At 42.0% G+C, this 13,748-nt stretch overlaps 1 protein-coding gene across 1 annotated transcript; it reads left to right on the top strand.

The window, feature by feature from the left end:
* Window positions 1-147: 147 nt before the first annotated feature.
* Window positions 148-11,080, top strand: LOC128947165 (V-set domain containing T-cell activation inhibitor 1-like). Its single transcript, XM_054291340.1, has 4 exons — window positions 148-195; window positions 5,758-6,099; window positions 7,232-7,267; window positions 10,406-11,080. Exons 1-4 carry the CDS (start codon window positions 159-161, stop codon window positions 10,507-10,509), a joined length of 519 nt encoding a protein of 172 aa, XP_054147315.1. The 5' UTR covers window positions 148-158; the 3' UTR covers window positions 10,510-11,080.
* The last annotated feature ends 2,668 nt before the right edge of the window (window positions 11,081-13,748 follow it).

The following is a 13,748-nucleotide window of genomic DNA, read 5'->3' as shown; positions in this document are numbered from 1 at the left end:
CCCAGCTTCATATCCAGATTAGCTTCACAGAGCAAGGAGCTGGGAAAGATGGCATAAATTACACCAGAGGAAAGGTCTTTGATCTCTGCTCTAGCAGCCTAACAAAGCATTTGACCTTTCTCTCTTCTCTCTCCTTCATTAGGGAGACTGCTCTCTGGATGGTTGCCTGCTCACTGCTTGCTTCTCTGCCCAGAGGTAAATATTCCATAGTGCCCACCCAGGAATTTGCAGACACACAAGCTGCAAGCAGAACCTTGGAGCAAAACAGAACAGATGAATGCATTTCTTTGCATATATTTCATCACAATCCAAGGTTTGCAAGTACAGGTCGTAACTTCTGTATCCAAAATAAGTGGTTTTCAAATTTAAGATGTTTCAGACCCATAAACTTTTACCTATAAAGTTTATCCTGCCACATCCTTAAAAGTACCCCATCATTTTAATAATATTAAAGACTACTTGGAATCTCATCCTTTACAACCCCAAACCATCTTGCATCTGCTTAGCTCTAGCAGAGTTGATTTCTGACATTACATGAATTAGATATCATCTTCCCTATGAAGAGGATAAACCAGTACATGTTGTTGAGAGAACTTTATACAAGATGTAGTTTCCTTATTGACGTTTAAAGACAGCAGTTGTAAGACCTCTGTGTGTGGTCAGGACTCCTCTGTTTGCCCAGCAAAGCCTCACATTTGCCAGACATTCTGGTGGTTAAGGATGCTGCACTTCAGCTGGAAAACAAGGGGGGAACAAAAAGCCCAATCTTCATGAGCTTCCCTGCACCACACTTTGATTGCTGAAGGAGGAGCATTTTCTCATTACAGGAATCTTACAGATTGGCTAAATTGTCACATTCAACTTCATCTTAACAGGCTTAAACAGTTCAGCAGTATTTACAACTTTTTTTTCTTTAAATCGACAAAATAAACTCATCCCACTTTTCTTACGACTACAAGTGAAAGCTGTGTGGCAACATTCATCTCCAAGATGGAGAACTGCCCTTTCCACATGCAAAGCTTTCTTGATAGGGAAGATGAGCATTATTAATCCTGATTTACATACCTCAGCAACAACTGCCACCACAACTACTCATATTTTCTGGCCAGGAACTCCCTGCTTCTACATCTCCTGCTGCAGCAACAGCCTCGGTGGGAAGCTTTACCAGCACTTCAGCAGGACTTTTCTTATCAAGACTTCTATAAGGACTGGTACTTGACTTGCCCCCAGAAGTCTGTTCTCCCCATGTACAAAAGGCCTCTTGCAGCTGTGGGCTGATTAAATAACTCCTTCCAGCAGATTTCAGTCACCTGCTCTTATCCCAGCCATCTTCAGCAGTGCCTCCTTTTCTGCCTCCTTCTGCCCTGATTTTACCAGCTGGAAGCAGCGAGGGCAGAGTGGGCTGAACCCTGTGGGTGTTTGTAGGATCCTCATGAGTGTTACAGGGTTTGTGCACCATGCCATGGAGGAGAGGGAATGGGTATGGCTCAGCTCAGATACGCTAAATACTGCTGTCCTCCACCTTCAGAAAAAGAATCAAGAGGAAAAAGGTGCACTGCTAAAACCAGTATCAAATGTACAGTGTCCACAGCCAGGAGGCAGGACCCACACTCTTCCTCCCTCCTTTGCTCATTGGGAGAATCCTTATTGCCCATTTTTCTGAATGGAGCTACAAACTCTGTTTATCATCTTCTCTACATCCAAAAAGAGATGGATTTTGGATGCATTGCAAGCACTCTCTCTCCCACAGCACCCTGCAGACAGGACCCTTCCCACCAGGAAAGTCTCTCTCCCTCCTCCTCTGGAGGCTCCTTTCTTCCCCTGCAGCAGCCTCAGGCACTCTCCCCTCCCTCTGTGGTTTCCTGGCCGTGGTCAGGCTCAGCCAGAACCACAATCTGCTTTCACACATGGCCATGCCCTGGGGACACTGCTGAGCACAGCCTTTCCCTGTCAGGATCAGGAGGAAAGGGCTGCAGATGGTATTTTGTGTTCCGGCTCAAATGTTTATTATTTCTTATCTATATTACAATCTTACAAGCTGTGAGTTCTACAGCATCCTACTAACAAGCTACAAAATGGCCCTATATCTATCTCTACAAGGTCTTTTAAGAAAAAACTATCCAATTAAGAAATGACACCTGAACTATTTTTACTTTTAACCCAATATCTAATCACTCATGTCCCACAACGCAGAATTTTCTGTCCAATTACAAAATACCACCCAAACCCATGGAGCAGAAGGTGAAAAAGAAGGACCAGCCTCTGGCCTAAAACCTCCAACTTAGCTTTATAAATTGTCACTGTCATATTTTCTGAAAAATCCCTTTGCCAGGATCTCTTCTCCTGCAAAGCTGAGAAGTCTCAGAGATGAATGAAAATAATAATTATCTGATTTGCTTCTCCTGTGCTTGCAGCTTTGGAATGTGGCTTGGACATTGTTTACCAACAGGTGAATGTTTGATTGGTTTCATGTGAATTGTTTTGACTTAATGGCCAATCGCCATCAGCTGTGTGGGACTCTGAGGAGTCAGTCACGAGTTTTTATTATTCATTCTTGTTCAGCCTTCTGATGCATCCTTTCTCTTTCTTTAGTACAGTTTTAGTATAGCAATATAATATAATATAATATAATATAATATAATATAATATAATATAAATCTTCTGAGAACATGGAGTGAGATTTCTCATCTCTGACCTCGTCTTAGGGACACCAGCAAACACTACAACATATATTACTATATTCTAAACCCTTAAACTCTAAGTTTGCCACCCTGTGATATTACAGACTTCTATTCAAACTCCACACCCACAATCCCAGTTCTGTCATTCCATTTGGGAACCCTTCTCCACGGCCTCAGGTCAAATGCAGTGTTCTCTTGAGGGTCTGTTCTTTCAGCACAGAAAGTTTTAAATTCTCAGCATCCAGGGTTCCAACATTTCCCCAGGCCCCAACAGCGCAGAGAAGGGGCTCAGGATACCCAATCCCCTCCTTCATGCAGCAGTGGCCCCTTGGGATGTGCTGGGGACAGCTGATGGCCCTGCCTGGGCGTGTCACCGATTGCAGGGTGACACATGCAGGGCAGGAAGGGCACAGCACAGGGGAGGCTGAGCTTTGTTAAAATCCAAGTGCCCTTTGAGAAGCAAATCCTGGCCAGCAGCTGATACATTCTGAAAATTGCAGAATCACAGAATCAATTAGGTTGGAAAAGACCTCTGAGATCATCAAGTCCAAGCTGTGACCAAACACCACCTTGTCAACCAGATCATGGCACTGAGTGCCACATCCATTCTTTCCTTAAACACCTCCAGGGGTGGTGATTCCAGCACCTCCCTGGGCAGCCTGTTCCCAGGTCTGATCACCCTGTGAAGAATTTTTTGTCATGGCCAAAGCACAATGACCAAATGGCTCAGCTCTCCACACAACAAGGGGATTCTCCTTCCACCACTAACCAGAAAAAAGTCTTGGGATATGTGGTTTTTTCAGCTAAAAGCTGACATTGTTGGGCAAACTGGGCTGGGATTTTCAGCTGAAAACCCAAGAAAAGCAGATGTGTGGTGATAGAGTTATAACTGAAGACATTTACTTGGCTCCCACATTCAGCTGTCTGGATCGTGCTTTTCCTTCTGCTTTCATGCCTGGATAAACACAGTGTGACACCAGGAAAGGCTGATTGATATGGAAACAGAGGCCTGAGCATGTGACAGGCTGAGCCTTGGCCGATGTCACTGTATTCAAGGAGAAACTGGAACTCTCTTTGGTCTTTAGCCTAACATATGCAGAGAGCTGATGCAAGCCAGGAACACAGGAGTGACCCCACTGCAAACAAAAACATTTATTTCTATGTTGAGTCCAATTACTTGCCCCTTATGCCTCACAAAACTTTGGCCATGGAAACAGATTGAGTTGTCTCACAGTGAATTTTAACTTTTCTTTTTGGTGCAGTCACAGACTCACACTGCTTTTGTTGTGCTGGGAATAACTTTTTTGTCCAAATTAATTAATCTGCATTTAATTTATAACATTATTTTATGCAACAGGTTTGGCCAGAATGCTAATTTAAGCCCACATTCTGTGCTGGAAATACCTAGTTGTTCATGCTTTATAAGTACATTAAAACTTTTTTTACTACCCAGCCTACCCTACAAAATGTGGCACTACAATCTGATAGGAATTGTCCTCCTACCTGATAGTGGCAGACTCACCCATTTTTGCAAGTTTTATTATGCTTTCAGCTAACTTGGAATGATTTATAGAAATAAATGGCACCAAAATTATAAAATGAACAGTGTGTGTAAGTGGGGTGCAGCTGCCTGTCCTGCCTGTGCCCCTGTTTGCCCACCTGCAGGATCCCTCCATCCTGGCTCTTGCATGTGCTAGAATTGATTGGGAAGGTTGGGAAGGTTGGTAACACCTCTGCCTGATATCAGGGACATCCACCAAGTCTCTCCAAGGTCTTGGAAAAAACATTTATCCAAAGTGGGAATGACAGACTCTTCTTTCTGGCTGCTGGAAATTAGCACCAAAGAGTGTGAGACCACAGGCAGGGATCAGCAAGAGTGCACCAAGCCAGACCTGCAGGAAAAAATCTCTTTTCTGTCAGACCCTCTGCAAGATTTTGCAGGGGAAGCGGGATGGGAGCCCCCAGCACGTTGTTTAAAAGTTGGGAATTGTGATCAGGTAGCCAAATAATGGGAGTTGTGGGAGACCAAACTCATCCAGGATTTTTCTCCTGGTCTAGCACTGTTTTTACACTTCTCCTTTTTTTCAGACAGACTTCCTACAAAACCAGAACTTGTTTCATGATATCTGCCCACCCCCACTTCCCTGCATCCCCTTTTCCTCTTGTGACCTGACCTATTCATTAAAGCCAAATCAGACACCTAACCCCAGAGACTGAGATTGCCAAAAGCTGGAAGAAAAATGACAAGCTAAGGGGAAACAAGCTCAGGCAAAAGGCACACTTCCAAAGTGGAGGCAACTTGCACATATCAGCATCTGTCCTGCTGTATGGGGGTCTCAGTTGTGAGTTTCTCTGGGTCTGGATTGAAGGCACTTGAGACAGTAATTCATGTTCACACTCAGGTGTTTATTATTTCTTATCAGTAAAACAGTCTCACTGCTGTGAGTTCTGCAGCTTTTCATTAGAAGGCACAAAATGGCAACAATCTCTTGGTACAAGGGCTTTTAGGACTAAACTATCCAATGAAGAACTGACACCTGGATTATTTTCCCTTTTACCCAATAACTGATCCCAAAGAGCTGCAATGGGGACTTTTCTGCCCAATTGCAAAATGCCACCCAAACCCATGAACAAGGAAGAAGAAGCATGAAGAAGAAACCCAGGACAGCACCCTGTGCCCTCCATCTTGCTTCCATCCACAACATACTAAAAACCCCAAAACTTAAATTTCATACTAAGTGATGCATCTACACTGCTCTCTATAATCTGTGTCACACTTTTGTGGATTCTGGTCTATCTTGAAGTCAGGGAGACTTTCTCCATGGATGAGGATCAGAGTCAGGGCTGCCCTGGGGGTCAGGGCACCCCAGAGCAGACAGATAAATATTCCCTGTGCCCTGGGTTTCCACACTGCTGCACAGCTGGCTGGGCTCTGAGCACACATGGCCCTCCTGGCTGGAAACAGGAGAATTTGGGAGGGAAAGTGGCAATAATGGTGTGGCGAAGCCAAATTCTAGGAAATGTGGTGCCCCTGTCTCTGCTGCAGGCTGATGGAACTGTCTGGGCTTTATTGCAGGTCAGCTGGACACCACGTGCCATGCATTTGTTGGAGAAACTGTGGTCCTGCCCTGCACCACCAGCCCTCCTGGAGAGCTGGCCCTTGCCAAGTCCATGCTCTACTGGCAGATTGGCACCAAGCAGCTGGTGCACTTCTTTCAGAATGGGCACGATTCACTGGACGGCCAGGACAAAAAGTTCCATGACAGAACCAGTCTTTTTCTGGACCAGATGAAGCATGGCAACTTTTCCTTAAAGATCTCCAATGTCCAGTTAGGGGATGATGCTGAGTATTCCTGCATCTACAGACAGACTGAGAGCCACCAAACAAAGAAATCTACAATTAAACTCAATGTATCAGGTAAGATTTTTTTTTTAGTACAGAGGAGGGAGTTGAGGGCACCATTTCTTGTTGATAAGCAATATGCAGCCATTGAGAGGGATTACTTCAATTTTTAAAGCAATTTTTCACTCAGTTTCATTCTGTTCCTTGCTTTTGTTGAAAGAATATGTGAGAAAGAAAAGATAAATCCTTTTGTTAACCTTCAGCACTTCAGGACTCCTAAAGGCAAGGCACCTGCCTCTTCATCCTCCCTTTGAGGGGACAGTAATGTTCCCAAATTTAAGCATCTGGTTATTTATGGGTTTGTACTGTCCTTGATCCACTGTTCCCTGAGGAGCAGCAGAGTTAATTTCACTATTTGCTTGTGGATCTGTGAAGCAGAAGTTTAATCCTGGCAATTGGATCCAAGGTCCAGGTCACATTCCCTTTCAGAGGAATGACAGCCAGTTGCTGCTTTCCTTTTCCCTTGCAGTTGGAAGATGTGGATCTGGAGGCATGGCTGGACAGATGCAACAAGAATTTTTATTTATCCTCCTCAGGAAAATGAGTGAGACCATAACACATGTTTGAATAATGCCAAACCTGTTTGAGCTACCTACAAGCATAGAAACCAGAAGGATGAGGCATTGAGTTTGACCAGCTGGCCAGCTGAAAAGAAAATTAAAAAAATAAGGGATACACATCAAAACAAATCATACATTTTTAAGGTGTCTTGCTTGAATAAATCAGCTGGAAGCTTTCATTATGCTCAACCACATAGATTTACTTCTGCTTAAAATAGGAAAAAATTGTTTTCAAATAATATAAACTTTTTAATATCTTTCTTTAGATGCACATAATTCTCAAGAGAAAAAATGCTTTCAAAATGTAAAGTGAAATAACATTTGTTCAAAAAATTTTGAAGTGAAGTATTTTGCAGTTTTCAAAATGAAAAAAAAAGATATTTTGAAAATGCAGAATCAAAATGTTTCAATCATCTAAATTTTGGGAGCAGTACGGTGTCTTTGATATTCTTCTGTGATCATACTTAAACTTCCAGTTTGTTTGACAAATGTAGGAAAAAAAATAACATTAACCCTTAGATCAATTATCAAAAAAAGAGAAAAAAGTTCAAACAATTAACGTTGCTTATTGTGGGGTTTTTTCCCAGCTGCACCTAGGATTGAGGAGCCACCTTCCCCTTCTGGTAAGGCAACACTCCTTAATTTGCAATTGTCTGGGTGATTTTCCTGTGCTTTATTTTGTATTGGCAAGATTGGCAAAAATATGTTGAATAGAGAAAGTCCAATAAACTGGGGGTGCTTGTTCTGCCTCACTAAGCTGTCCCAGAGAGGGAAAAACATCCCCAGCACTGAGACAGACCTGGGCTGCAGGGAGAGGGAGGCTGAAGGGCCAGGAGTCTCATAAAGACACTCACCAGTATGGGCATCATAAAAACCACTAAAAAGCATGGGACACAGAAGCCACTCCATTCTGGGAGTGAAGGCCTTTGTAAATTACCTTGCTGTGGATAAACCACAGGGTTATCAAGGCTGTGAGACACCTGCAAGGTCATCCAGCCCCACCATCATCAACCTAAACCATGTTTGTCCCCAGGTGCCACATCCAGGGGCCTCCTGAGCACTTCCAGAGATAGGGATTCCACCACCTCCCTGGGCAATGTATTCCAATGCCTCCAACCACTCTCTCAGTGATTTTTTTTTTCTAATATCTGACCTGAATGTCCCCTGACATAATTTAAGGCCATTTCCTCTCATCCTTTCATTTGAGAAATGGCAGAAGAGACCAACCCCGCCCAAGTACCATTTCCTCACAGGTAGTTCTCAAGTTACACTACCAGGTACCAGGTCAAGAGATGTGGGGGGTCCTTTTGGTAATAAATATTAAAAACAAACACATGATTAATGACTCTACATAAGCTCTTCTGGGAAATTAAGGTAGACTTCATCCAAAGGCAATATTGCAATATAGTGCAGATGTTATTATTAGCTTTATTCATTACAGAGAATACACAAAGGTCATTACAGAACATTCTGTAATACGCATTACAGAAACTACACAGAGGTCATTTGCAAACACTTCTGGAGTGAACTCAATGCAGAAGGGATGTCCAGCTTCTAGATACCATTGTCAGTAACTTCTTCCCTAAAAATCTTCCTTGCAAGTCAAATGATTCTTATTAGTGCTACAAAATCTTAAATTGGCATTAAACCTATAACACTTTGTCCTATAAAAACAGCATCAGTTTTTATTTTACTCAGTGGGGCTGGAAGATATGACCCTTTACATAGTAATTATTATATTACATTTAATGTGATAAGTTCAGCCACACTATGACATTACAGACAGATTAGGCTGCCATAAACTCAAATAGAAACTGAGAAAGAGAAATGTTCCAGTGTTTTATCTCATGATCACACAGAAGGAAAAAAAAACAACCCCTGCAATATTCCCACAAACCCCAGCTGTTCTTGTGCCTGACAAGCAAAAAACAACTTGCAAAAATACAGGAAATATTAATTTTTAGACCTAAGCTAGGTAGTCTAGCTGGCCTGAAGGTCTTTAAAAAACATGAAGTTAAATTCAATATGGTGTAATGTGCTTTCACATTACTTTATAAAACCAGATAGAACAGGAATTAGAATATCTCCACCTGTTACCTTCCACAAGAAATCAGAAATTATTGAGGGTCAAACTTCTTAATGCAGAAGCAGTGGAAGATTTTCAAAACCAAATGTAAGTGGGTTGTACTTAAAGGAGATATTTGTATATATGTTTGACTCAGCCAAAACCTTCCTGACAACTACCCCTGAATATAAACTATTTCTAATAATGAAAAGGCATTTTCATTGAGGAAGAAAACAAATAAATTATTGAAACACAAGGGGAGTGTTTCACTTTAGGAGTATAAACTGAAACACACACCTTTGACACCTGGTGGTTCTTGTACTGCAGGATTTTGAGGGACTTGGGGATGAGGAAAGAACAAAAGCCTAACTTTTTAAGTGTAATTCTTTGCAAAAAGGGAAAATATATTTCCTGTTGTCAACTTCTTTTAAAGAAAATCATCAGCCACAGCTCCCCCTTTTTTTATATATTTTCAGTAATTTCTTAAGCAAGAGAGAAAGGCAATCTGTTTTATATTAACTGTTATTTCAGAAGGGATTTAGGAAAATTAAAAAATGAGCTGCTGGGAACAAAGGCATTATATACAGAAAGAGTTCTCACATTTCACAGTCAACCAGATCAACAAATACTATTTTTACGTCACGCAGAAACAATTTTCATCTGTTTCACTATGGCTACATATCTGTTTGTTTGCTGCATGGGTTGCTTTTCCCAGCTACTAGTTTAACACTTTTTCTGGGAAAAATGAAAGGGCCTGGGCCTGGGAGAGGACGCAAAAGGCCAGGATGCTTGTTGTTACAACTCTACATTTATTTCAAAGCATTACTGAGGTTTACCTGATGTTTAATTGTTCTCTGCACATTAATATCACAAACTCCTCCCAAGAACAGGGGGGCAGCACCCTGGCTAGAGATAAATGAACTCCAGTGAGATATTGACAGCAATAGGAACAGCCCTCAGTACATAAATACCAATATACAGCCTGCTCCTCACAGAGAAGGACTTGGAACACTTATAGGAAAAAACTCTCTTCTTTTTAACTCAGGGGTTGAAAATCTCTTTTTACTTGTGTACTACATCCAGCACAGGTTGAAGGTACCACCTGTGCCAAGGGTAATTTGTGCCCTTTGTCCACGTTGTGGATTTTGTACCAAGAGTGGCCACAGTACTGCTACCACCTAAACTGTGTGTGACCTAGGTATTTTAATATTTATTACCATTATTTATGGACTCTTAATCAAAACATCTCCCTCAGGCCCTGAGTAGGAAGAATGAAAATGTATTTTCATCCTGAAATCATATAGTGGCTTGGGCTGGAAGGCATCCCAAAGATCCCACAGTTCCCATCTCCCTGCCATGGGCAGGGACAGCTCCCAAAAAACACCTGGCTGGTTGTTGCTTTTCTGTCAGGATTTAAACAAAAACTCTCAGTCCTCCAGAAAAGCTGCAATCATTGTTGCTGAGTTTCTGCACCTTTTCTCTGAAAAAGAAAAATTTATTTGTCCCAGTACCTTGAAACCTTTTTGTCTGGACTCTGTACAGACACAAAAAAGGAGAATTATGAAAATGAGGCAAAATCCATTGCTTTAAAAACAATCCTCCATCCATTCATGTAAAATGTGTCACGCAAACTTATAATATACTTTTTTGTCAAGTCATCACTTGCATGCTGACTTCCTCTTTTTCAATTTTTCAGAGCAGAATCAGATTCCCTCCGGAAGCTCCATGGATGTGCCAAGCCTGGCTGTGCTTCCCCTCTCTTTCCTCCTCCTGGTCCCCCTGGGGCTTTGGCACTTGTAACAGGGGAATCCAACCTTGTCTTTGGGAATTTCTCCTCCCCAGAGGACCTTTCTGGGCAGGACAGGTCTGTGGGGTCAGTGTGACACCTGCTCCAAGAGCTCAGAACAGACCAAGCATTATTAGGTGTTTTCGTCCCACATTCTGGCGTTCCACAAAACCAAGGGCAGCAAAACTCTGAGGTGGCAATTCTGCTTTTGCATTTGTTTCTTGGAGTCCAGTTTTAGTGCTGCCAGGATATACAATTTATTTTGGATTGTGTGGGTTTGCTTTAATGACAGGAGGAAAGGCTCACAAAACTCCAGGATCGGATTGTAGCTGATCCCAGTGAGATCTTTTGCCTTTCATCTGCTGTCCTTCAAGACAACTGAAAGGAGGAGTGGGAGTAAAACTACTCTCTGTGTCAGACAAAAACTGGAAGTAGGAAAACACTCCCATTGTCTGAAATGTGAGGATGGCAAGCTTGTGAAACTTGATTATGTGGAACTTCAGCTTCTGTTTTCACTCCTAAGCGTCATGGGCTATGAGTAAGAACCCTTTTTCTCCACAAGAAATGTAGTATTTCTTCAGCAGAAGGGTGAAGCTGACCAAGAAAGAACGTAGAAGTTCATAAAATATCCATATAAAGGAAGGAAGTGATTTATTACTATAAAATCCAGCTAAACAAGCCAAAAAATTCAGAAGGCTGAATTCAGCATTATCTTTTTCTGTCATGAAACATGGCAAAGCTGGATTCTTAAGCTGGAACTGTGCAATGAGAAATCGTTACTGTGACAACGTTACTTCTATTAAAAACAGTACCTTTGGAGGGAAAAAAATATTTTAAAACTCATCAGACTGCTTGTAACTGATATCTGTGTAAACAAAATGGGTTTATTTCTAGAAATGTTCGATTCAGGTAGCAGAGGTGTCCTCTGCAAAGCTTGGGTCCAAAGGATCCTGCATACAAACAATGCTGAGGCAGTGCAGAAGTTTTTTTCAGGCCAGAACTGCAACTCCCCTGTTTCACAACCAAAAAGCATCCAGAGAACAGAGCTGAGACTGAACCAGCAGAGACTGAACACGCTGAGCCTCAGGCAGGGGGAATGATTCACAAGGATGCACAAAGTCACTCTGATTTGGAACAGCTGCACCTTTTTATTTTCGATTGGAGAGACAAGACTGTTTTCGCAAGGAAGGGACAGAAAAAATCAGAGCTGAAAATGGACATGGAGGAGACAATTTGAATTTCTTAACTAAAGGGTTTTTTCCCCATGGTGGGGAAGAGAAAAAAAATCCCACACGTGGCCTGTGCTGGGGCTGCAGTGAAGCTCAGCTGATATTTGGCTGCCCTGAGTACAGAGCAGCTCAGTGGAACAGCTGGGGTCCAAGTGCACAGAGAGATTTGATTGTAATAACTGTACATACTGTGACTGTCTTTTTGTGTCCCATCCTCCAAACGTTTGTCTTAGTTTGTGTATTTTTCAAGACACAATTTGATTACATATAAAAACCTGAAATAAAACAAAAAACTCTGATGAGAGCAATTGCTTGGACTGTAAGAGTTCTTTATTTGTATTTGAGTTGCTCCCTACAGTTAGAGAGGTTCCTCTGCAATTAGAAGGTTTAAGAGGTAACATCTGTGTGGTTTTGTTGTCCCTAAAAGTCTGGACTGCTTGCCTCATCTCAAGGACTCCACAATCCCTAAAAATCTGATAGCCACTTAAGCAGCCCAGCATTTCTCAGGAATTGTAGAATCCCAGAATAGTTGAGGCTGGATAAGATCATTGAGTCCAACAATTAACTCAGCACTGCCAAGTCCAAAATTAAACCAGATCCCTCAGAGCCACATCTACACATCCTTTAGATCCACCCAGGGGTGGCAGTTCAGTTAAACAATCTCAACATTTTGGTGCCAGCTGTGTGTGAGGACGCGTGTCCAGACAGAGAGAGAATGGAGACAAATTCCCTTGCCAGCAGTGTCCCTGTCCAGAGGGCTGCCAGAAAAAAACCACTCTGTTAGGAGCCAGGACTTCAAACCATATGTAATTTATAAACTAAACTCCATGTTTTGTGTCACACTTGAAAACAAACCAGGAGCCAGTGCATTTTAGAAGCAAACTTTCCTCTTTGCAAAGGGTGTCACAAGGCAAAGGGATGTCGAAACAGCCCATCCTGGAATAATTTGCTCTAGCTGTGCTAATTGCATTCCCACATAGTGCTGGATGTAGCAACAATCCAGAGTGGAATTATAAAATTCCTTAATCATAGCACTGATGGCCACATCAAAAAAGACAAGGTCACATCTTTTAGCCAATGCAGATGGATTTTTTTTTGGAGATGTTGGTGGAACTTGGGCGTCTTTCTTCCTTTAGCAATATCCTTCCCTCCTTCCCCTTTTCTTCTCCTTTCCCTTTAGACTTTTTCTTAAACATTTTCTCTTAGCCTTTCTCTTCTAAACTATGGCCAGATTTTGGGTTTATATCTCATCCCAGGTGCCTTCCAGTTACACTGTACATAAGACATCTAAAATCTCTCCCTTTTCCCCCAATTCCTCCCTTTCCCCTCCCCACATCAGTCACACAGCTCTGCCTTTCATCCCTTCTAGATCAACAGGCACTGTGTGAATGCTGGTTTAGCCTATACTAAGAACAGCATTTTTCTCCATTTTTACATGGAATTAAAGTGGTGTTTCCATGCTTCTTGAGTATTTGACAAGAGTCACAAAAGAAAGTTGAAACAACAAAAAACAAACAAACAAAAAAACCCAACCAGAACAACTCCACACCTAGTTTTTAATTACTTTTTCTCTTCTTTTTTCTAAATTGCTTTTCTACCTCACCCTTTGAGAAGAAAGGACTATCAGAAATGTATCACCATACATGATACACTCAGGATATGGCATAAGAACCCAGGCCAAGCAGTTCCTGTTTCCTTAATACCAAGAATTTTAAGAATGAGGATCTGGAGCAAACAAATTAATGTGAGGGGGGAGAGGAGAAGGAGATTCATGGAATTTTCCAAATTATTACACTTACTGATGGCAATCTTTTTTGCCTGCCAAAACTGTGGGCTTCTTGGCCAGAGATGAGAAAGAGAGACCAAGCCAGGGCATGAGGGGTGCAAGGGCAGCAGCAAGAACTGAGCTGCAAGGACCTATCAGGTACTGATAGATCACTGAAGATGTAATATTAATAGGTTTTGTAATGTAAACTGTTATGTAAATAGGTCCTGTAAATTGCAAAAGCAAATATGCAAATAGT

Source organism: Melozone crissalis, unplaced genomic scaffold, assembly GCF_028551555.1.
Source record: "Melozone crissalis strain CALT ecotype California unplaced genomic scaffold, PUWL_Pcris_2 ptg000090l_1, whole genome shotgun sequence".
In the NCBI taxonomy this organism is placed as follows: domain Eukaryota; kingdom Metazoa; phylum Chordata; class Aves; order Passeriformes; family Passerellidae; genus Melozone; species Melozone crissalis.
The sequence above is the reverse complement of the archived record's forward strand: the minus strand, read 5'-3'. Positions and strand labels throughout refer to the sequence as shown.

Bases quoted from the DNA above. Each gene is read 5' to 3' on its own strand.
- LOC128947165 (XM_054291340.1), top strand. From the start codon at position 159: ATGGTTGCCTGCTCACTGCTTGCTTCTCTGCCCAGAG. The intron at 6,100-7,231 runs GTAAGATTTTTT...GTTTTTTCCCAG, and splicing joins AATTAAACTCAATGTATCAG to CTGCACCTAGGATTGAGGAG. The intron at 7,268-10,405 runs GTAAGGCAACAC...TCAATTTTTCAG, and splicing joins GGAGCCACCTTCCCCTTCTG to AGCAGAATCAGATTCCCTCC.